Raw genomic sequence first — 22,419 nt, 5'->3', positions numbered from 1 at the left:
GAGAGATTACCTTTCCGGAAACATTTAATAGTTCTCATGACAGGAAGTCAGCACTTCATAACCGGCTCGGTTAAATATTAACAAATTTACAGTCATGTAGGAATGTAGAAAATAAACAAAAACATAAACAGAAGCTCCTAAAATCCAAACACCCACCCGCTCCTTTTCAGCAGAGAAGATGGACCTAGTTCCAGTCAAAGCTCTGCCCCCCCAGTTCACTCCCTCACCCTTCCCTCCAACCCCCCTTGCCCAGTCCGTCTCACAGCTCATCCCTTCCTGTGGCTCCCTGGAAAGAGCAAAGTGAAAAACACATCCGTACATGAAGCAAAAAGGACCATCACTATCCATCGTCTTACTAACATTACTAACACTATTTTCCCCAGTTCTGTGCTAGACTCCCCTCCCATCTTACCGAATCTTCATCTTCCTCCTCATCTGCTTTAACCTCCTCCTCTGGCTCCTCCTCTGGCTCCTCCTCTGGCTGTGACAGGTAAGGAAGTTAAGATAAGCAAAGATATACCGGAAAAAGAAAGACGCAGATATACCTTAGCATCTCTTTGTGCCAATTCCCCTCACCCCAAAATCTGCTCTGCTATGTTTACTAGCAAATTCTTGTATACAGAATCCAGCCATGATGTACTGCATTATAACACACTTTGCATTGTCAGTGTTTATTATATAGGTAAAGTAGCAGTAAGTATTCAGATCGTTTTTGCACGTGGGTAATATTAGTTATATTGAGCGTACCTCTTCATTGAGGTCCACGTTCATGCTGAGTCGGAGCATGCGTTCTATCCTGTCTCCATAGGCTTTGGTGTCAGCCAGCTGGTAGCCTGACCGTAGTGTGGCTGTCTCAAACAGCACTACAGCCAGGTCTGAGGCAGTCTGGTCCTCTGCATTATCCTGAGGTCAGGAAGGAGAATTTGATACGGTTAGGAACCTATGATTCATTTGGGTCAATTTGAAATGTAAGGGCGTATGTCCGGTAAAGTCATTTGTGTTGAATTCTAAATGGTACTCACGTTTATTCTCTTCAACATTTCTTTGATCAAAGGGTGATTGGGGTTGATCTCTAGTGTTTTCTTCTGGTTTGCATAATAACTGGACAACAGAAATAAAAGGTGTCAAAACATGGTAATAAGCAGAAACTATGTCAACACCCTCTAGGACTTGAGCCACTACGAGTTCTTGTGAGTGATGTCTTATCCCACAGAACATATACTGTACATTAGGTCAAAATGGTTTCACATTGCTTACTTTGTGGATATGTCTTTTCCTGTCTGGTAGGCCTGTGCCTTCATGATCCTCTCCATGTTACCGGACCAGCCGTACTGGCTGGCTACCAGGGCACAGGGAGAGTTGGTCAGCCTCTGGGACAGCACAGCTTTCTCGATCTGCAGACAGATCAAAGATTCAGCTTTTCAAAGCTTTTTCAACACCTGAGCAAACATTTTCAAACAGAGGAGATGCCATCTGACTAGTGTCTATTCAATAACAATGCACATTCCCATTGAGCCTATTGAGAAGACCCCTAACCTTGTCCTTCAGGGCGCTGTCCTTCATCCAGGTGGTGAGAGGTTCGTACTCCTTCTCCAGGCCCTCCCTCTTCTCCTTGGTCTTGTCGCTCTCGTCAAACTTGACGCCCTCCTTGGCCACGTTCTGGAAGCGCTTGCCGTCAAACTCCGGTAGGGCCTGGATACAGTACTCATCCACAGGCTCTGTCAGGTAGATTACCTCATAACCCCTTTTCAACAGCTTCTCCACGAAGGGAGACGACTCGGCCTGACGGAAAAGATGGAGGGGAAATTAAGCTCAGGGAACGATACAGCAAACATTTGATGTAGGAAGGAGGCTACTATAATATTTTACAGATCCTGACTCTTCATTACAAGGTTTATAACTTTTGGGGCGGCATATAGCCTAGTGGTTAGAGCGTTGGGCCAGTAACAGAAAGGTTGCTGGATCGAATCCCCGAGCGGACAAGGAAAAAAATCTGTCGTTCTGCCCCTGAACAAGGCAGTTCCCCGGTAGGGGAAATAAGAACTTGTTCTTAACGGACTTGCCTAGTAAAATAAAAGGTTAAATTAAAAATAAAAACTAACTCCGCTTTTATGCTCTACAAACATACATATTCTACTCAAAGGTCACCATTTTCGATCACAAAACAGTGCTCTCATCCAGACCCTCACCTCTTTTCTGCTGGTCCCAGCCATGAAGTAGATCTTGTCCTGTTTCTCTTTCATCCTCTCTACGTACTGTTCCAGGCTGGCCAGCACCGTGTCGCTGTTGGAGGTCTGGAAACGCAGCAGCTTGGCCAGACGGGTCCGGTTGGAGTGGTCCTCGATCACACCCAGCTTGATGTTGGTGCCAAACTCCTTCCAGAACTTCTCGTTGTACTGTTCCTCTGCGATCTTCTTGATCATGTCCAGGGTCTTGCGCACCAGCTTTTTGCGAATGACCTGGCCGAAGAAGAGGTATGTTTAAGTATGCTGTTAGCAGAGTGGTTTAGTGAAGAGTGTTGACCCAGGTAGGTTTCCTTGTTAGAGTGAATTGAAAGCAAGCCTCACCTTGAGAAGTTTGTGTTGCTGGAGAGTTTCTCTTGAGACGTTCAGAGGAAGGTCATCAGAGTCAACCTGATGGAACAGACAAGAAATTTAAAGATGCAATATGCAAAAATCGCTTTGCCATTTCCCGGTTGCTAAAATTCTAATATCGTGTCGAGAATTACTGTACCATGTAAACTACTGAGAAATATATTTTCCATAACCAAAAATATAGTATTTTCAGCTGTTTGAAGCTGGTATACAAAACTGAAAGACTTAACGAGAAGCATAGAAATAGCACACAAACCAGATATACCGCTTCTTAGACTTGCTTTCAATGAGAATTATAGATCTATAACTCACTTTTCTATGTGAATTTGTACAAATTGCAGCTTTAACATTCAATCAATCCTCAGTGGGTGCACTTAAATAGCCTGGGTACCAGTCTGATTAGCTAACATTTTACTCCTTGTACCCCCAGTCATATGCCAATCTTTAGCATGACAGGAGTGGCAAGGAGTGGAATGATGGCTAAACATACTGGTATCCAGACTTAACCCTAAGGAATAATACTTACCATTCCTTTCACAAAGTTCAAGTACTTAGGCATCATGTCATGGAAGTCATCAGTGATGTAAACTCTACGCACGAAGAGCTGAGAGAGATGGAAGATTGTTACTGACTGAGAAAACTACTACGACACATCAATACTGCACTGAGAACCGCGTGTATGCCAATCCATAGTTGCTTTGTAACCAATCATTGCTGTGGTACCTTAATGAAGTCGTTCTTCTTAGAACCGTACTCGTCGAAGAGTCCCCGGGGAGCTGCAGCAGGCACAAAGAGGATGGACTTGAAGGTGACCTCCCCCTCTGCTGTGAAGTGGATGTGGGAGATGGGCTCGTCTGTGTCCTGCAAGAACAGAATAGAGTGGGGAGTTATTTACATAGACAACCTCCATCTGTCATTAAACCAGTTGCCTGGCAACTGAAGCTTTGCCTGACAAGACAACTTCAGTTCATGTCCAGTCAGATGAGTCATATCTGACCTAAGATCACCCATTGAGAACCGGTGTCTGCTAAATCTAAGTGGAAATATAGACTGTGTATCCACTAAATGGATTAGTGTCTGCTAGGAGAGTGAGTCTGAATAAACTGTAGACAGACACCCACCCTGGAGAAGGTCTTGTAGAAGGCCTTGTACTCATCCTCCTCCACCTCCTTGGCAGGCCTCTGCCAGATGGGCTTGATGTCATTCATCAGCTCCCAGTCCCACACTGTCTTCTCCACCTGAGGTGGGGGAAAAGGAAAGGAGAAAGGACAGTCTTTAAAACTGAAAGATCCACTTCCATTGAGATTTGCTTCGATGGGATCCGTTGCTGCTACAGACAGTAGTTAGTCTTTGAAACAATGTTTTACCTTCTTCGTCTTTGGCTTGTCCTTGTCCTCCTCCTCCTCCTCCTCCACCTCAACCTCATCGTGGTCTGTATCCTTCTTATCTGCTTCTGTCTCATCAATAGGCTCCTCTACAGTCTCAGTCTTGCTACTCCATACGTAGATGGGGAAGTTGATGAACTGGGAGTATTTCCTCACAAGGTTCTTGATGGTCTCCAGCTCCAAGTAGTCTGTTGCCTCCTCCTTCATCACCAAACTAGGGGAGAAAAAGAATGCACTGCAGTGAAGAGCCAGTCAGAGCTTAATGTTAGTCATTACAGTTGTGAACCTTTCAAACATAACTAGATTCCTCTGGCTGCACCGCCTGAGTGAGACTACGGGCTTCTTGGCCTTTGAAAAAAAGGCACAGTAATGAAACAAATTTTCATTACAGTGAAATCCAATTTGGAGCACTTATTAGTTCAGCTTTGGTTTGACATTTGTGTCTCTGCTTAATTTAATTCAGACAGTCTTTTGACTGAATTTTCCACAGCCAGTAATGCCAAAAAGGTCTGAACAAATGAGGCAATAACTACATCATAACAAGTATTATTGATACGGGGGTTTACGTTGGTTAACTAACCAACCATATTCTACTTCATCATAGACTATTAACAGAGCTGTCCATATCCAGACTAAAATTGCCATAGTAAGTACAAATCATCCACCTACACACTAATGCTATATTGACTCTGAATGGTTGCTACTTGCTGACAGTTGCCTTGCTGACTCACGTGATGGTGGTGCCCCTGCCGAGGGTGTCCCCGCGGGGGTCCTCGATGACGGAGAACTCGTTGGAGTCAGACTCCCATATGTGCTGCGTGCCGTTGTTGTGCTTCGTGGTTACGATCACCTTGTCAGCCACCAAGAACGCAGAGTAGAAGCCCACGCCGAACTGACCAATCAGCTCAGAGGTTGACTGGCCCTCGGTCTGCATCTCTGTCATCTTGTTGAGGAACTCGCTGGTGCCGGACTTGGCGATGGTGCCGAGGTTCCTGACCAGGTCTTCTTTGGTCATGCCGATGCCGGTGTCGGTAATGTGAAGCATGTTCTTCTCCTTGTCAGCCTGGAGGTGAGGAGAAACAAACAGTGAAATGTTATATTGGGTTTTGGATTACTTTGCATTGTACTTGACAGACTTAGTTTGAAACTTTAATAGTAATAAAAAAATCTATGCACATTTAGAATGAAAGAAAAGCAAACCAAGTGTGTACAGTATTCATTATTCATTTGCATGTACTCAAAGGGAAAGCACACAATGTCCTGCAGCAGGTATTGAAAGTCTTGATGTCCCTTTTTGCAATGCAAAAACGGAGATGTAAATTTAGAGATGTTATCCTAACAACTCTCTCGGTCTCAGGTTTCACTCTAGATAGCTCAGTGAAGGGTTGCTAATTAGCCTCCAGTCGGTGGACATAAAAGGGTGGGTCACACAGAAAGCTAACACTTTTAAGGTAACTTAACATACCTTGATTTTCACTGTCAGCTCCTCGTTACCAGTGAGTGCCTCATCATTGGTCAGGGACAGCAACCGGATCTTATCCAGAGCATCGGAAGCGTTGGAGATCAGTTCCCTCAGGAAGATCTGGACACAGACAAAAAGAAACATCAACAAATGATAAAATTGTATTTATTTTTATTAAAACAACAATACAAAGACAATACAAATGGCCGCTCCCATCAGTGGGTGCGCAAGTCAGCGGGTGTGCTCGCCCCCACCTCTACCCCGAGATGCAGGCAGGGCGAAGCCCCGCCCCCAAATTACATTCCTAACTGTCTCGACCCTTATTCAATTACCTTAAGTTACCTCACTGAACCTCTATCAGGTTTATGTAATGATAGATAGCCAGAAGGACTCGTTGTGAACTCATTTCTAATTAAACAAATGACTGTAAATATTGCTTAATGAGTGTAAAAATATATATATTTATTGTATTGCCCTATTATTTCTGTAAGTGTAAACGTTCACCGCTCCATTGTCTACACAGATCACCAGAGCAGACACTAACCTCTTTGTTCTTGTACAGGGAGTTAATGATGAGCTTCATCATTCTGTTCACCTCGGCCTTGAAGACATGCTTTTCTGATTTCTCCCGGGTTTCCTTTATCTGCGCTGCGTTCAGGCCATCAAGCTGGATAGCCTCCTCTTCCCTGGAAAAACAGAAGAGTAGTCAGAGATCAGCACAAACAAAAGATAGACTCAAGATTTCCCCAAAGGGAATATTTATAGAGGCCTCATCTGTGTGACTGGTAATAGGGAAAACCCTTATAAAATGTTGTGTGTTGCTCTCTAATGAACTGAAGAATGATCAGGTGTACTTCTACAGGCTTAATAGGAAGGGGTGTCAAGCCAAAAATAAAATAGTATATCAACAAATCTCAATAGGGGTTTTATTTTTGACTGAAAATAGCAAGCCGAAAGGAGAGGAGGTAAAAGTGGTTTCCATGGTTCATGTAAGGTCAGTATAAAAGGTTGTGTTTTGGAAAAGAGGGAGGAAGTAGAAGTCTATAATGGGGTGCTCTTGTCACCAGTTAGTCTCAAGACTTACTGCATGACAGAACACTCTTCTTTACTGAAATATTTAAACACACTTACCTCTGGACTACCTCGTCATCTGTCCGGGAGCCGTCTCTACTTTTGCCCAAGTCCTTCTCCACTGTCCCATCAATGTCAACCTCATCCTCCGCTCTGACAGAACCTGTAGATAAAATTAAACATAGATCTGAGGGTTTAAACAAAAACTTGTACGCAGTAAAAATACAACTCCTTAATATTAACTTAAATTGACCCATGTCATGTGACAGAGCAACCACTGGGCCATAAATTCACTACGGAGGGACTAAGTTCATCTGGTAGCTAGTCTTCCCCTCCATCTGTAAGCATAACAGTCACAATACTACATCTCATTGACTCCTTCCATAGAGGTCATGACACTTCTCCGTCTCAGAACGGACCGATACTGTACTAAAACTGATAAGCTCCTGGAAAAAGGTTCACCTTCACTGCTGATAAAGATTTGATACCTTTGCTGTTTCCATCTCTATACCCACATAGCAAACTGATTGCACCGTCCAAAGCAAGCAGACTATTGTATGGGTAGTTGGCAGTGATGTAAAGTACTTAAGTAAAAATACTTCTTAAGTAGTTTTTGGGGTAACTTTATACTTTTACTTCACAGCTTTCCTAAAGAAATTGTACTTTTTACTCCATACATTTTCCCTCTTCACCCAAAAGTACTCGTTACATTTTCAATGCTTAGCAGGAGAGGGAAATGGTCTAATTCACACACTTGAAAAACATCCCTGATCTGGCAGACTCACTAAACACATGCTTCATTTGTAAATGATGGGTTGGATTGTTCACCTGGATATCAGTAAATTAAAGAAAAAAAGAAAATGGTGCTGTCTGGTTTGCTTAATATAAGGAATTTGAAATTATTGACACTTTTGATACTTAAGTTTATTTAAAACCAAATCCTTTTCAACTTTTCCTCAAGTAGGATTTTACTGGGTGAAGTTCACTTTTTCCTGAGTCATTTTCTATTAAGGTATCTTTACTTTTACTCAAGTTGACAATTTTGTACTTTTTCCACCACTGGTAGTTAGTTGTTGATAACTGGTACAATTGCAGTATAACTGTGTGGGATTAGGGTGTTTAGAATCCTGCTTCTGTTTGGTCGGTGTGGTTGTGGAAGCAGAGGTGTTAGGTATGACATTAGTGTCAAGATGGACAAAAATGTAAAGTAAAAATCTGAATAACGTGCTCATAAAGCAAAATAACCATAACGTCCAGATATGATGAATGAAAAAAAGAGAAGCATTAGACATATCAATGTTACAGTCTGTCTCCTCAGGATTCTGATGAAGAGAAGGTACCAGAAGCTGCAAATCAGTCCTGTCTTCTACAATGTTACCCCATTTGACACACTCATCGGTCAACACAACAATGCACTGCAATCAAAAGATGGCAATTTTAGCACATTTACTGCTGCTTATACTGCAACCATAAGAAAACGTCATGAAATGTCAAGTAAAAGCAAATAAATTGAAATTATATTATGTAATTTAGAACTCATACTTACTGAAAGCTAGAAGAGCACAAAAGAGGCCTATTGTCCACATTCGGTTCATGTTAATAGAAAAAAATATCACTATAGTCCTGGTCCCGTATTTTACTATATTGTACTTTATTCCTACACCCCGGCATAGGTTTGAAACGGTGTGCGTCGGTGGTTGTAGACTCCTATCTGATCCCCCCCTTTGGAGGCGGTGGATTGATGAAGTGGACCTATACCTGCTCCCCACGCACAACAATAACCAATGGTGGAAGCTTTCGCCGCTTCAATCTTCCAATCGTAGTATTACATGTCCGATTGTACATGTTCAAAGCGTGGCTAATTTCCATTGGCCGAATTACACGTTAAACAATGATTTTGTTATCATAAAAAGCGATAAACTCATGTCTGATACATTGCAACACGTCAGTGAAAATAGATACATTCGTCAGCACTGTTGAAACATTGTTTTGTACATTTACAGTGTAACAATTTATGATAGGCTGATCCGGAAGCCCATACGGTCACCTTGGCTACCACTGTTGCTATGGCTTGTCATTCACAACTTCTCAGCGAAGTAACAGGCATGCATTGACGTCGAGGCTGTACTATAACGATCTTGCCCCCCAGACTACCTACAAATATGCTTTTAGTTTGCCAAATGCATATATTTTGCAAGGAAAAAAATAAACTCTACAGAGTCATTCAGATTTTATTTGGAACGTGAGCCATTTTAATCGGGATTTGGCAACCATCTCTGGGACAAACTCATGGAAACTAGTACAGGTATAAAAAATGTATGGAATTTTGTTTGTCAACTATTGTCCATTCGCATCTCAGCTACTGTAATCATCTATTTCAAATGCCAGCATTCACTTGCTTGTGCAATTGTCACAGGTTGTAGACCTCAACACAACATATTTGGTGTGGAATAGACCCTCCCCTTTCTTTTTCATGTGACCAGAGTTTTTCCCCCATTCCTCACATTGAAACCATGCCGGTGACTCAGTTGCAGACACTACCAACCCACCTCTCAACTGCTAACAACATTTAGCTGCTCGTCTACATTCAATTCAACTCCTTCTCCCTCATCTTCAGTCTCACAATGATTGACAGTTTCAACTCCTCCACCTGTAAGTCTTCCAACTTCAACTGCACCTCTGGAATCCCTGATTCCATCGACTGGCACCATGATCAGTGGAGTGGTCCTGGCTCTCTGCTATCTTCTGGGCATAACATAGCAGTGAAAGCTGTGATCAGCTGTTGGCATCTGTACAGATACAACTTGAGTATGAAACTGTTCTTGAGCCTGACGTGTCAGATATGCTGAGCCTGCTAATATGCGTGGCGCTATTGGTCTATGCAATATTCTTAAGCTGGGACTTGGGCAACGGTCTCTGCAAGCTCTTTGTCATCGTTGCCTACTGCTGTACATTCTCCAGCCTGCTGATCATCCTGTCTGAGTGTCTAGCGCTACTACCAAGTTCTGCACCCCAGTGCTGGGTCAGGTGGCGTGGGACAGTGGAGAGGTGGTTGTTTCTCATACTGGGGTGTTGGGGTTGTAATATCTTCACCGGGGGGGGGTTGGCGATGGCGATACTTGGATTAGTATTACCTGTCTCCCTCCTACTAACATCGTACATCCGCCTCCATAAGACAGTGAAACATTCAGCTTTCTTTTGAAAGTCCAGGATGACTAGACTTGTGACTTTTGTCATCGGTTTAATGCCATTCCAAGTTGTTATCATCCTAAACATGTCAGGACATTTGGCCAAGTCTGAAAACCTGAAAAACTTCTCTACCAAGTTGTCTTTTGTTGTATTACTGACCTATGCCAACAGTTGCCTGAATCCATTTCTCTATGCCTTCGCTTCCGGTAACTTCTGCCTGAAGAATGGCCAGTCAGAAGACACCGCGATGCAGCTTCAAATGGGTCCTGTCAACAGTCCACCAAACACGTAACACATCTGACACACTCAATTGTTCATTTATGTTACAGGTTAGGCCTACATCAAGCTAGATGTTTTCACATGTTAGGTTTTATTAGGTGAGAGTTAATCTTAATTTAGATGTTTATCTTACTTGTTATTAAATGTTCCCCGCTAATTCTGTAGATATCCAGTCACTGAGCAGTTTTATGTGGGGAAATAAGCACTGTTCCCTGCATGTCATGAATTTGCAGTGCATATTTACACCAATAATACCATGTACTTGCAAAACACTGTAGCTAGATATCTAGTTGATGATTATTCCTGATATGCTTGTTTTTCATTATTTTGTTCAGACAGGCACAGCAGGTCACAGCTACAACGGCCTGAGATGGACCCACAGCAGGGAGGCCGGTCCACCACCCCTCTTGTCACTGCTCCTCTCCAGCCCGTGCTGTGTTCCGTACTACCTGAGAACACAGGTGTTCCCCCACCTGGATGCCCTCTGCCAGGCCAGAGGCTCCTGCTTCAGACCATTGGACACCCAGTGGGTTGACTGGGGGAGCCATCGTCCCTCTGACCTCCCTGACAATAATACCTCCCTCTCCTCCCAGCAGTTGAAGATCAGCCTAGACCTTATCACCCGCTCCTCCTCCTTCATCTGCCTCCTGGGCCACCGATACGGCCCTTTTAGGCCGGAGCAGGACCCCACACCTCTCCCAGCTGCCGGTCCAGAATGAGAAGCCCTCTGGGGTGGAGAGGAACCTGCATGTTGCAGTGGAGGGAGGCTACCCCTGGGTCCTCACAGGGAGGAACCAAAAGTGCTCCCTGACAGAGCTGCAGATCACCCAGGCAGCCCTGATGGGTGACACCAGACACTGCTTCTTCTACTTCAGAGACTACTCTTTCCAGGGGGAAGAGGAGAATGAAGACAGGAACACAGATTAAGGTCAGAGGTCGTAGCTGAGCATGTTCTTCAAACAGACAGAGGAGGAGAGACACCGAGCCAGGGAGGTGAAGAACAGGGTAGTGGACAGCCTGCAACCTGTAAGGTTCTTCAGAACGCTGCAGGATCTGGGGGACCTAGTGAAGAGGGACTGGAGGGGCCTCATGGAACAGCTCTATGGGTCCCTGGACCAGCAGCCAACCTATTCAGGTAAGTGAACCAGTGCAGCTCAGTTCTGTTAGTTGATCTAGTTCTGTTTACATCTACTTTGTTGAATTCAATTTAGTTCAACCAGCTTTGAAAAGACAGCGAAGATGACTAACGTAGCTCAGTCCGGTTCATATTTATTGTGTTTTGCAGTGGTGTACCGTATCTTCCAAGCCCTAAAGCAGTGCTTTCTCCCCTGCTCTTTAGGCCTCCTGGACTCCCTTGATAGATGTTGTCACGAAGGTGCTGTCCAGGCTCTGTGTCGCTGGTTTGCCCCCTCCACCCAGACCACTGCTGTCATGGAGGCACTCAAGACATTTACTGCCTCCCTCACTCATTATGACACGTCTCAGAGTCTAGCAACTTCAAGGAATTCAACCAAGTTAACAGGGTAAGAACTTTGGTGACCACACTAAGCTGGATTCAGTGATGAATTACTGTGAGATGCAGATAGATGGAGTTATGCATTCATAGTGTTCAGATATTTTTTTAGCAATGAAAAACCTATTTTGACTGTCCTTCCTATTTCCTTTTGCCTTCAGTGACCATGACAAACGTGATTCCGAGGGGTCTATTTTCCTGCTCTGTGGTGAGAGGGGTTGTGGGAAGTGGTCCTCACTGGCCGCCTGGTGTCTTCAGGAGTTCCGGAAGAAGAATCCTAGAATGTTGGCCATCCCTCACTTCTGTGGAGTCAGCAGCTCCAGTGTGGATATCAGATCTGTACTGAGAGACATCACCACTGTGCTACGCCTGGCCCATTATGGTAAACACTCCGGAGTGTTATTGCCTATGTCTGTGAAGGTTAGAAATGACTACAATGACATCAACATATGACACTTCTGTCAATTCCAAATGTAACCTGTTATTGCACCGTTGTATACTTACATTCCCAATTTGACATTTATTCAGAAATTTGTTTACACTCAATAACCTTTACTGCTAGATAAGATGTATTTCTTTACTGACTTTAAAAAATATATATATATTTACTTTGTGTGAAACCCAACACTGACCTTGTTCTTAAGAAAGAAACAAGGTCAACATTGTCATACCACTCGTCTGGTCTAGACTGGCGAGACAGACCGATGGTTCCCTCTCATCTCACTCTTCTAAGTAACTAGTGTGGTATTTAAAAAAAAAAATTATATATACATTTGATTTATTCAGGGGAACCTAATTGAAACCAGGGTCTCATTCTCAATGGTGCCCTGAGAACAAACAATAAACAAATCAACATGATAATACAATAAAACAGCAAAAAATAAACTACAAGATATACCAACCATGTTATACTTGCAGATACATTGTGGTTCAGTGACACACATGGCCATGGCATAAACAGACGGCCATAGACAAAGAGGCTAATAGTGTTTTTAGTATTTATTTTTTGTGCAGCCCAGGAGGAAAACCTTTTTAATGAAAATTCCACCAGAAAACTACATTTTGGTATTTGTTTCATTAGTGTATGAATCATACTGTGACACTTTCTATATTTTGAAAGTTCTATATCTTGAAAACTTGATTGCTGACGTGCAAAACATTTGGGACTGTATCAACAGTGGGCTAATGAAACCAATACCAAAATATTGTTTTTGAGTCGTATTTCCCTTTAAGTCGTTGTTAAGGCTCCACATTTACTGTTATTGTGTCTCTGTACTAGACCCCCAGGCTGAGTGGAGTGAGGGGTTGTTATTGTGTCTCTGTACTAGGACCCCAGGCTGAGTGGAGTGAGGGATTGTTATTGTGTCTCTGTACTAGGGTCCCAGGCTGAGTGGAGTGAGGGGTTGTTATTGTGTCTCTGTACTAGGCCCCCAGGCTGAGTGGAGTGAGGGATTGTTATTGTGTCTCTGTACTAGGCCCCCAGGCTGAGTGGAGTGAGGGATTGTTATTGTGTCTCTGTACTAGACCCCAGGCTGAGTGGAGTGAGGGGTTGTTATTGTGTCTCTGTATTAGGGCCCCAGGCTGAGTGGAGTGAGGGGTTGTTATTGTGTCTCTGTACTAGGGTCCCAGGCTGAGTGGAGTGAGGGGTTGTTATTGTGTCTCTGTACTAGACCCCAGGCTGAGTGGAGTGAGGGGTTGTTATTGTGTCTCTGTACTAGGGCCCCAGGCTGAGTGGAGTGAGGGGTTGTTATTGTGTCTCTGTACTAGGGCCCCAGGCTGAGTGGAGTGAGGGGTTGTTATTGTGTCTCTGTACTAGACCCCAGGCTGAGTGGAGTGAGGGGTTGTTATTGTGTCTCTGTACTAGACCCCAGGCTGAGTGGAGTGAGGGGTTGTTATTGTGTCTCTGTACTAGACCCCAGGCTGAGTGGAGTGAGGGGTTGTTATTGTGTCTCTGTACTAGACCCCAGGCTGAGTGGAGTGAGGGGTTGTTATTGTGTCTCTGTACTAGACCCCAGGCTGAGTGGAGTGAGGGGTTGTTATTGTGTCTCTGTACTAGACCCCAGGCTGAGTGGAGTGAGGGGTTGTTATTGTGTCTCTGTACTAGACCCCCAGGCTGAGTGGAGTGAGGGGTTGTTATTGTGTCTCTGTACTAGACCCCAGGCTGAGTGGAGTGAGGGGTTGTTATTGTGTCTCTGTACTAGGGCCCCAGGCTGAGTGGAGTGAGGGGTTGTTATTGTGTCTCTGTACTAGACCCCCAGGCTGAGTGGAGTGAGGGGTTGTTATTGTGTCTCTGTACTAGGGCCCCAGGCTGAGTGGAGTGAGGGGTTGCAGCACCATGTAAAGCCCAGGTCATGTTTTGGTTCAGGCCTTCTCTTCTGCGGCTCTGGGACCCTGTGTTCTGGTTCTGGACGGACTGGACAGACTGACCGGGACCCTCGGGCTCTCAATGCAGGAGGTAATGCCTTACTTTGCCCAGACCACTACCAGTTGGGGTTCTTGTACAGTGTATTTTACATTGATATCATTCAAATAAATTAAGATGAAAAACAAAGCATATTATTTGATATAGTGAACATGAATTCCTAACGTTTGTTCATTCATTGTCAGGTGAAGGACCTATGCTGGCTCCCTGACCCTCTGGCTCCCCAGTGTAAGATCCTCATCCCAGCGACCTCCACAGACGTAACCTACCAGAGGCTGAACCTCAGCCCAGACATTCACACCCTCCCCTGGCCCGGCTTGTCAGACCCCTGGGTCCGCCGCAGCGTCCTGCTCCAACACCTTGCCCTGCCAGGAGCCGCACAGGACCCTGCTGCAATTCATCTTGGGAACCAATACCAGGCTGGGAATGGACCGCCTGCAGCTGTTGCTGGCGGTGGTGGCTAGCGAGCTGCAGAAGTGCGGCATCCTGAGGGGAAAGGAGGAGGAGGAGTTGATAGAGGAGTATGTGGAAGTGGATTCTATGGCAGAGCTGTGGGCCAGGGTGATTCAGCGCTGGATCAATGACTATGGCGGGGTCAGTGAGGGTACGGCCAGTCCAGCCAGCGCTGAATCAATGACTATGGCGGGGTCAGTGAGGGTACGGTCAGTCCAGCCAGCGCTGAATCAATGACTATGGCGGGGTCAGTGAGGGTACGGCCAGTCCAGCCAGCACTGGATCAATGACTATGGCGGGGTCAGTGAGGGTGCGGTCAGTCCAGCCAGCGCTGAATCAATGACTATGGCGGGGTCAGTGAGGGTACGGTCAGTCCAGCCAAAGAAACAGGAGGACCTACCTCTCAGGTGTCCAACATAGGTGGGATCATCTTTACCCTCTCTAGTTATTCAGTTGTGATTTTTTTTTAAAGTGCCATACAGCGAGAATAACCACTGTAATCTTTTCTCAATAAAGGTGAAGAATTAACATTGTTAGTTATGGCATTCTATGATGAATTGTTGTATCTAACCTTTACTGCCTCCTTCTCTCCAGATCTCAGAGGCTGGGTATGGGACGCTCTCTGCCTCGTTCACCTCTCCCATGCTGGGCTGACTGAGGAGCAGGTCCTAGTCCTGCTGGAGGTTCTTGGTTACCCTGGGTACTTACAGGTTCTACCTCTGGAGTGGGCCTGGTCCCGCACTGCTGCTGGGCCCTGGGTTCAGGAGAGACCCAATGGAACACTGAGCCTCACCCACCAATCACTGGGCCAAGCCATGGACCTCCTCCTGCTGAGTGAGTGAGGGGCAGACGGGAGCGGAAGTTACCAGCCTAGAAATAGAAAGCATAGAATGGACATTCTACAATGGCCTTCGTTTGTTGGTCTTTCCAACATGGTGGTGCTTTTTACTTGATTGATCATCTTTGTCTAACAATGAAAGTGGAGTATCTGCATGTAAGTGGAACTCTTGGACTCTGCACTAAGGAGTCCAACTGACCAATCATTTAATTTCCACTTCTCCTTAGTCTTCTATTTTTTGATCTGTGGGGGTCCGTCCCGGTAAAGGTTCAGGGGGCTTGAGGAGGACCAGACAGGGCTACCATCTCAGCCAGTTCTTCCAGAGGCAGGGCAGGGAGATCTGTAGCTGGCCTAAGATCCTGGAGGAGCTCCACTGGCACCTGGAGCAGAGTGAGGCCTGGGGGGAGCTACACACCTTCTTCATAGAGCCACAGTAAGAGCATGGACATACACTTCACACATAAGGACGCTAGGGGCACACAGTTACTGTTGGGGAAAATAGTTTAGCCGCAGATTAACTGTCATCATATATTTACCCTAACACCTAAACTGGGTGAGCCTTTTTATCGGATTACAAATTCGCATGTTTATCCATCATTTGTTTACATAACGGTATCCACTTACTATCTGACCCAAGGACTGTAGAGCACCTGTCTACAACTTGGAGACAGTCTCCTCAGCTGAGAATGGATGTTGTCAGGTACTGGACTCTCCTGATCCTCAGAGGTTATGACCCCTACACCTCGTACCAGAGCCTGCTGGGTAAGGGAAGCCACCCTCGTACTCTTGTTCAGTCAGGGCGATGGGCATTCCCTCCTGCTACACATACAGGTAAAATCATCATGGTTGCACATTTCAACACGCATTCAGCGTTGAACGTCACAAAACTGTAGAGATACCATCCGTAAATAATGTAGCTATTATTTCCATTCAATTCAGAGCAGAGAGAGGTACACAGCAACAGGGCCTTCATGACTGAGGCCCAAAGTGACGGCAACGGTAATTATTCTTCACTGATAACAAATTGACTATTGGCGATGTCTTAGTGATCTGTTACCAGTCATCATCAGTGATCCTATGTGACCAGTGATTATGACTGTTTTTGTTGTTTGTTCCCCACCCGTAGAAGATGGTTGTCAGTGGGATCCAGGTGTGAAAGGGAGAGTGGAGATGTTGGTCTCTGAGTTGCTGCTCTGTCTGAACAGGAAGGGGGAAGCAGAGCAGATCCCACTGCAGGCTGAGAACACCCTCACACAGGTTAGTTAGATCCACCACTCACTCTTAAAGGGACACTTTATTTTCTTTCATTAGTCCACTGTTGATACCGGCTACATCATCATGATGATGCAAAATAAAACTTAACTTGCTGACATGTAGAATATTTCGGGACTATATCAACAGTGGACTAATTAAAAAAATACCATAGTTGGAGTGGATTTTCCCTTTAAATCCTAGCCAATATGCTAAGACTTTACTTTAACACTGTAATTGCTCTAGTAATACCATATCATGTTCTTAGTGTATAGACTTTCACTCAATTATGAAAGGCTTTCATACAGCCTGCTGAAATGATCGCTCTGCTTCCCAATTTCCTGTCAATTCAGGCTAGTGAGCAGGACAGAAACAGGGAGAGTGTGATGTTACTGCTGACAGTGCGGCAGACTTTGGCTGAGCTCTATGTGGAGACGGACCAGCACAGAGAGGCAGAGACATACTGTAGATCAGCTCTGAAGACCGCCCAGACTCTCACCACTACCTGCCTTGAGAGACATGAGAGAATCACTGTTGGAAAGGGTATCTGTCCAGAGAGTCGGGGCAATATGTGTCTCAGGTTTTTAAATAAGCAGCATGATTATGTATTTTTTTCATTCACAACGTAAGTAAATGCTTTTAGTGTGCTGAAATTATATGTATTTCATGTTTCGTCCCTATCAGGTCAGTTGCTTTGTGTACTCTGCCAGCTGCTGTTTGCAGACGTCCGAACCATCGAGGCCTCTCAGATACTCAGTGACATCATCAATATGGGACACCACAAACTCCACCTGTGTGCTGACGCCACTGTATCACTGCTCTGTGGGATCCACAGGTGTGTATTAAATAGCATAACTAGGTATAGTCTCATGTGTGACGTTTCTATACTTCATAGGTTCAGCTACAGGTGTTTCTATGTCTTTTGCTGTTGTTAGACCTAAACCCATGTGAATATCTTTTGATACTGTATGTCTCAATTTAGGCAAGCTAAGATTAATGTCATGATTTAAAAAATATATATGTGTATGTGACACTCAGCCTGCAAAACCCACATGGTGCTGAGAAGCACCTCCAGGTTGCCTTGAAAGACCAGGAGGCGCTGGTATGGTAGAGAGCACCCTCTAGTGGTGGAGGTGGAGGAGTGCCTGGCAGACGTCTTGGCCGACACCTGCGCAGGGTGAGACTACTTCTCTTCTAGTGTTCTTCTGGGTCTTCTTCTCCTCTTCTTCGTCATTAATTGTGTCCTCCATCGTCTCCTCAGTAGTTTCTTCTCTGTCATTGTTCTCCCTCTTCTCTCTATTCCTCCTCTCATCCCCTCCTCAGTAGTTTACTCAGTCAGTCACGGTATATGAATGTTACAGTGTGGTGAAGATGTGACGTGTTCAGGTTGAGGCAGAGGCTAGCAGTGGAGCTGTATCGACACACGGTGCACGTCAAAGACCAGGACATGAAGCTTTGTCCCCCACATCGCCACATCTTCAGGCGAAGGGATGCAGCCTCGCACGCACCTTTTGTCAAACTTGGTAATTATTTCATTTTTCCAACAGAAGCACCACAACTCTCAATCATTCTTACACTTTTTTTCTAGACTGTTAGCAACTACACAGAGTGTAATATGTCTAGCTTGTGTGTGTCATGGCAGGCAGGCAGATATTTCATGGCTCCGGTAAGACAGAGAGTAGAGAGGCTGTTGAACTGCTGCAGAGAGGTCTGGACCTGTACATCTGCTTCCTGGGGTCTGATCACACACTGACCAGAGACTTACAACAGTAAGCCTTCTTTAGCTCCTACACAATTTAAAATGCTAACATTTTCTTCTTGCATTTCCATAGGATCTAAGAGAAAGTTACAGGTCATTGGACCTAACGGAGTTGACCTTTGTCCTTTTAGGGTTTTAAACACAGAATCCAGGAGACCTCTGACCACTTGTGCCTTCAGGTTCAGACCCCTCTCCCACCTCTCCACTAGGAGACTAAGCAGTGGGACTAGACCCAATACAGCCGGACCCCTCCACTTCCACCTGGCCTGGTACAGGGGCACCACACACTCCCCTCTGGACCCCTCTGTAAACAGATCCCTGTCAGCCCCATCCAACAAGTCCCGCAATACACAGCCAGAACTGAAACCAGAACTGGTGGAGTACCAGAACTACAACAACAGACAGAACCAACTGTCTTCTTCTCCCAGGCCCTGGTCTGCCTTCCAGACCCCACAGGGTTTGGGCCACAGAGTGACATCAGAAACCTGATCTCCGAACTCAAACCCAGTCCTGCTTCAGCACCGGGCTTTCGTTCCATAGACAGGACCCAAGTGCTGCATAGGGCAGGCTGGTGCCACCTACCAGGCAGGTACGTGCTGGAGGAACGGACAGTAACCGCTTTGAACAGAGAGATTGGATCCCCTTTGCACACACAGAGATGCACACCGCTGGTCAGCCAGACAGGCCAGGGACAGGGAGGAGAACAGAGCTGGAGAGACTGAGTGTCTTATTCCGGCCAGGAGGCACTAGAGAGAAGAGAAAGATCAAGAGAAGACTACTCTCATGGTGACCACTGAACTGTTTGTGTTTATTCTTTTACCACTTTTGATACCAATCAGCTGTTTTTCTTTTCCATATAAATGTAAATATAATTGTTGCGTGTTTACATGGGGTGAAATGGACAGAAACTAAATTATTTGACTTCATGTTGTCAAATGAATCGATCCTTTTTAGTTTTCTGTAGGGTTGCATCTAAATATTGTTAAAATGTTTTGTAAGATGGTTAAGCTTCTCATCCTGGTGCGGCAACAACATTGACCTTTTATCTCAGAAGGCAGTACTTATAGTATTTCTAGTCAAGTGGGTGACTGTTCGTTTCAAGTGTATTAGTCTAAAAATAAATCTCTTTGCCAAAATTCGTCATCTCTCCCATGTCTTATTCGAATAGTAGTTGTTCTGAAATGTTTATTGCTTGCCTACATTTTACTCCCTCTGTTTAATATAACACACATACATTAATTATTAATTTCGGTTGCCTATCCTGACATGAAGTATGTTCCATAGAAAGTATGTGACTCTGATGTGTGCCACAGAAACTATTTGACTGTAGTGACAAAATTAAGGAAATTAGAAGGGGGGGAGGATTTTGGCCAAAATCCCCCCCCCCCCTTTCTATCTTGGGACTGCAAGGCCTGGCACACTTCATAATCATTTTGGTAGCTCATGTTGACCAGTAGTGTGTGCCACAGAAAGCCACATTCGAGTATAAATAAACATTTATTTTAGAAGCATTTTGTAATGTGTAAGAAAATAAAGATAATATGCAAATACCAGCACAAAATAACACAAAAACATGTAAATACAATCTTTATAATCCACAACTGTGACGCTGATAATATACAGTATGTTTTTCATAGCAGTGTAGCCATATCACCTTATAGTCATAAGAAGAATGAGTGTGTGTGTATGTGGTACACGTTGGATTTTGGACAAGCCAAAGTGATGGAAAATAAATCAGTTCATTCTGTCTTCATTGTATATCATGATATCTGTGAGGCAAGACAATACCATATCTTATGATTAAAAATACAAACCAAACCTGTTGTCTCATTTGAGGTTAAATGCATTGAGAAATCAGGACAAGGGAGAATCAATGTAACTTTAGCAAATCAAATGTATTTTTAAGTTATCAATTTGTACAATATGTGCTGAAACCATAAATACATGTTATGGTAAATGTCGTATTTCATGATGGAATCTACCATATTCTAAAATGTAACATATACAGTATATTATATGCCATATGACAAGTAGAAAACTGCTACCTAACCTGTTCACTGCTAGAGTCAAAGCACAACAAACATATGTTTGTATTATAAACAGAGCAGCAGGTAGAAGTGTATTCCTAGTACAAAAGTAAATCAGTATCAAAGTGCTTTTTGAATAAGTGGCTATTGAATCAGCATTCACAAACAGCAAGGGACTTTGCAGTTATGATGCCTGCAGCTCAACTCATTCAACCAATTAGGCAACAGTACACAGCGAAGTCTTGGTGATTGTCCACTCAACCCTTAAAGAGAAGACAACTTCAAGAATGCCGCAATTGTAGGTCACAGAGAAAGAACAACAGTACAGCACTTTATCCAGGCCGAGAGGTATTAAGGAGCTGGTCATTTTCTGGCCTTGTAGACTAGAATTAGAATCCTGAACATAATGTGAGCTGCAATAGGGAGCCCGTCCAGGGAGCAAATCAGTGGAGGGGAATCTGAGAATGCAGGCAGTTCAGTAGGGTGTGAGTTGAAGTAGTCAAATCTGGAGCTGACAAGGCTCTGACTTAGCATCTTGGGGGCATCGCTGGATGGTGTGGCGGAAGAAGCAGAACGTTCAGGTGAGGGCTGGAATGTAAATGACATGATCATCTCGGATTATCTAATATCTGAGAACGGGCAGGCATTCCCTCGGATGAAGAGCATCGCCGTCTTGCTGATTATGTGCTGTCATCCAGGTGGAAATGTCACCTCCATATCTGATGGAGGAAAATAGATAAGTTCAGTGTCCTGTGAATAAGTTTATGTATATGTACTGTACATGTATGTGTATATATTTTATTTTAATTTCTATTATTATCATTATTGTGTTTTGTGGGTGGGGGGTGGGGGGAGGTTGATGGGGATGGAGGTGTTGGGGGTGTCCTATTGAGGGTGAAGGGACCTATTGGGGAGGATATTCTTCATGGAGGCACATTCAGTAATAGTTTTGTTTTTTATATTATTATACATTTATAATTTTTTTTCTTATAATAGAGAAAAAAATAACAGTTAACTGATTATGGATATGCACTCATGTTGACTTATAAACTCAGCAAAAAAAGAAAACGTCCTCACTGTCAACTGCGTTTATTTTCAGCAAACTTAACATGTGTAAATATTTGTATGAACATAACAAGATTCAACAACTGAGACATAAACTGAACAAGTTCCACAGACATGTGACTAACAGAAATGGAATAAATTGTCCCTGAACAAAGGGGGGGTCAAAATCAAAAGTAACAGTCAGTATCTGGTGTGGCCACCAGCTGCATTAAGTACTGCAGTGCATCTGCTCCTCATGAACTACACCAGATTAACCAATTCTTGCTGTGAGATGTTGCCACATTCTTCCACCAAGGCACCTGCAAATTCCCGGACATTTCTGAACAACTACTAGTCGAATAAGACATGGGAGAGATTACGAATTTTGGCAAAGAGATTTATTTATAGACTAATACACTTGAAACAAATAGCCAAACCGAAAACTGCAGATATGACTAGCGAAATCTCAACTAGCAAGCAAGTCAGAGCAATGAAGAATTTAGTGTGTGCGCGTTCACACGAAGGGTTGCAGATTGCTGGCAGGGGGGAGATTTTCGGCACACCTGCCTACGCAATGAAACGTTGACCTACAATTAATACTTTTTTTTACTGGAAGACTAGCCAACTATCTAGTACACACTTCGGATACGAGGTTGGTGTCTCTTTTTTTGATCAAAATTAAACATATCTTGTTATTGAACAAAATAGTAAGGTGGCAAATAACTGGCTACCGTATACCGATAATACGGGACCTATTGTTTTGCTAAACGGTTTATCAAAAAGTTGATTGTAGGCCTAGTAGTATTTCCACTGATATGGCAAACATGCTAATTGCTAACCCGTTAGCAAACATTTTTACGACCCCAATCATCTCAAAACATTGATGGCTTGATCACAAGATAACACTGTTGAAGGTAATACATTTCTGATACGCTGTTGAATAGCCGATAATACGGGTTGCTCCCCTATAGGATTTCAATTTTTTAAATCCTTTATCCAAAAGTAAATCTTATCAGATTTTGGAACCAGTCCTATTGGAAACCAATAGGATACGATCTGATAGATCTTTCTTTTGGATTCTAATATAATTGTTTTATTGGAATACTAGGATTTTTTTTTACTAGGGATATCG

At 44.1% G+C, this 22,419-nt stretch overlaps 1 protein-coding gene and 1 pseudogene across 1 annotated transcript; one reads left to right on the top strand and one right to left on the bottom strand.

The window, feature by feature from the left end:
• Positions 1 to 6: 6 nt before the first annotated feature.
• On the bottom strand, positions 7 to 8,279 carry LOC139534005 (endoplasmin-like). Its single transcript, XM_071332591.1, has 17 exons — positions 8,059 to 8,279; positions 6,573 to 6,675; positions 5,986 to 6,127; positions 5,445 to 5,561; positions 4,711 to 5,042; positions 3,962 to 4,193; positions 3,716 to 3,832; positions 3,318 to 3,455; positions 3,121 to 3,198; positions 2,568 to 2,633; positions 2,190 to 2,459; positions 1,537 to 1,782; positions 1,258 to 1,394; positions 1,023 to 1,101; positions 748 to 903; positions 413 to 481; positions 7 to 286 (listed from the first exon to the last, which is right to left on the bottom strand). Exons 1-17 carry the CDS (start codon positions 8,105 to 8,107, stop codon positions 260 to 262), a joined length of 2,358 nt encoding a protein of 785 aa, XP_071188692.1. The 5' UTR covers positions 8,108 to 8,279; the 3' UTR covers positions 7 to 259.
• An 857-nt stretch (positions 8,280 to 9,136) lies between these two features.
• Positions 9,137 to 19,352, top strand: LOC139533299 (tetratricopeptide repeat protein 41-like; annotated as a pseudogene).
• Positions 19,353 to 22,419: the final 3,067 nt, after the last annotated feature.

This window comes from Salvelinus alpinus, chromosome 11 (genome assembly GCF_045679555.1).
Source record: "Salvelinus alpinus chromosome 11, SLU_Salpinus.1, whole genome shotgun sequence".
Taxonomy (NCBI): Eukaryota; Metazoa; Chordata; class Actinopteri; order Salmoniformes; family Salmonidae; genus Salvelinus; species Salvelinus alpinus.
This window is presented reverse-complemented; position numbering and strand designations above follow the sequence as displayed.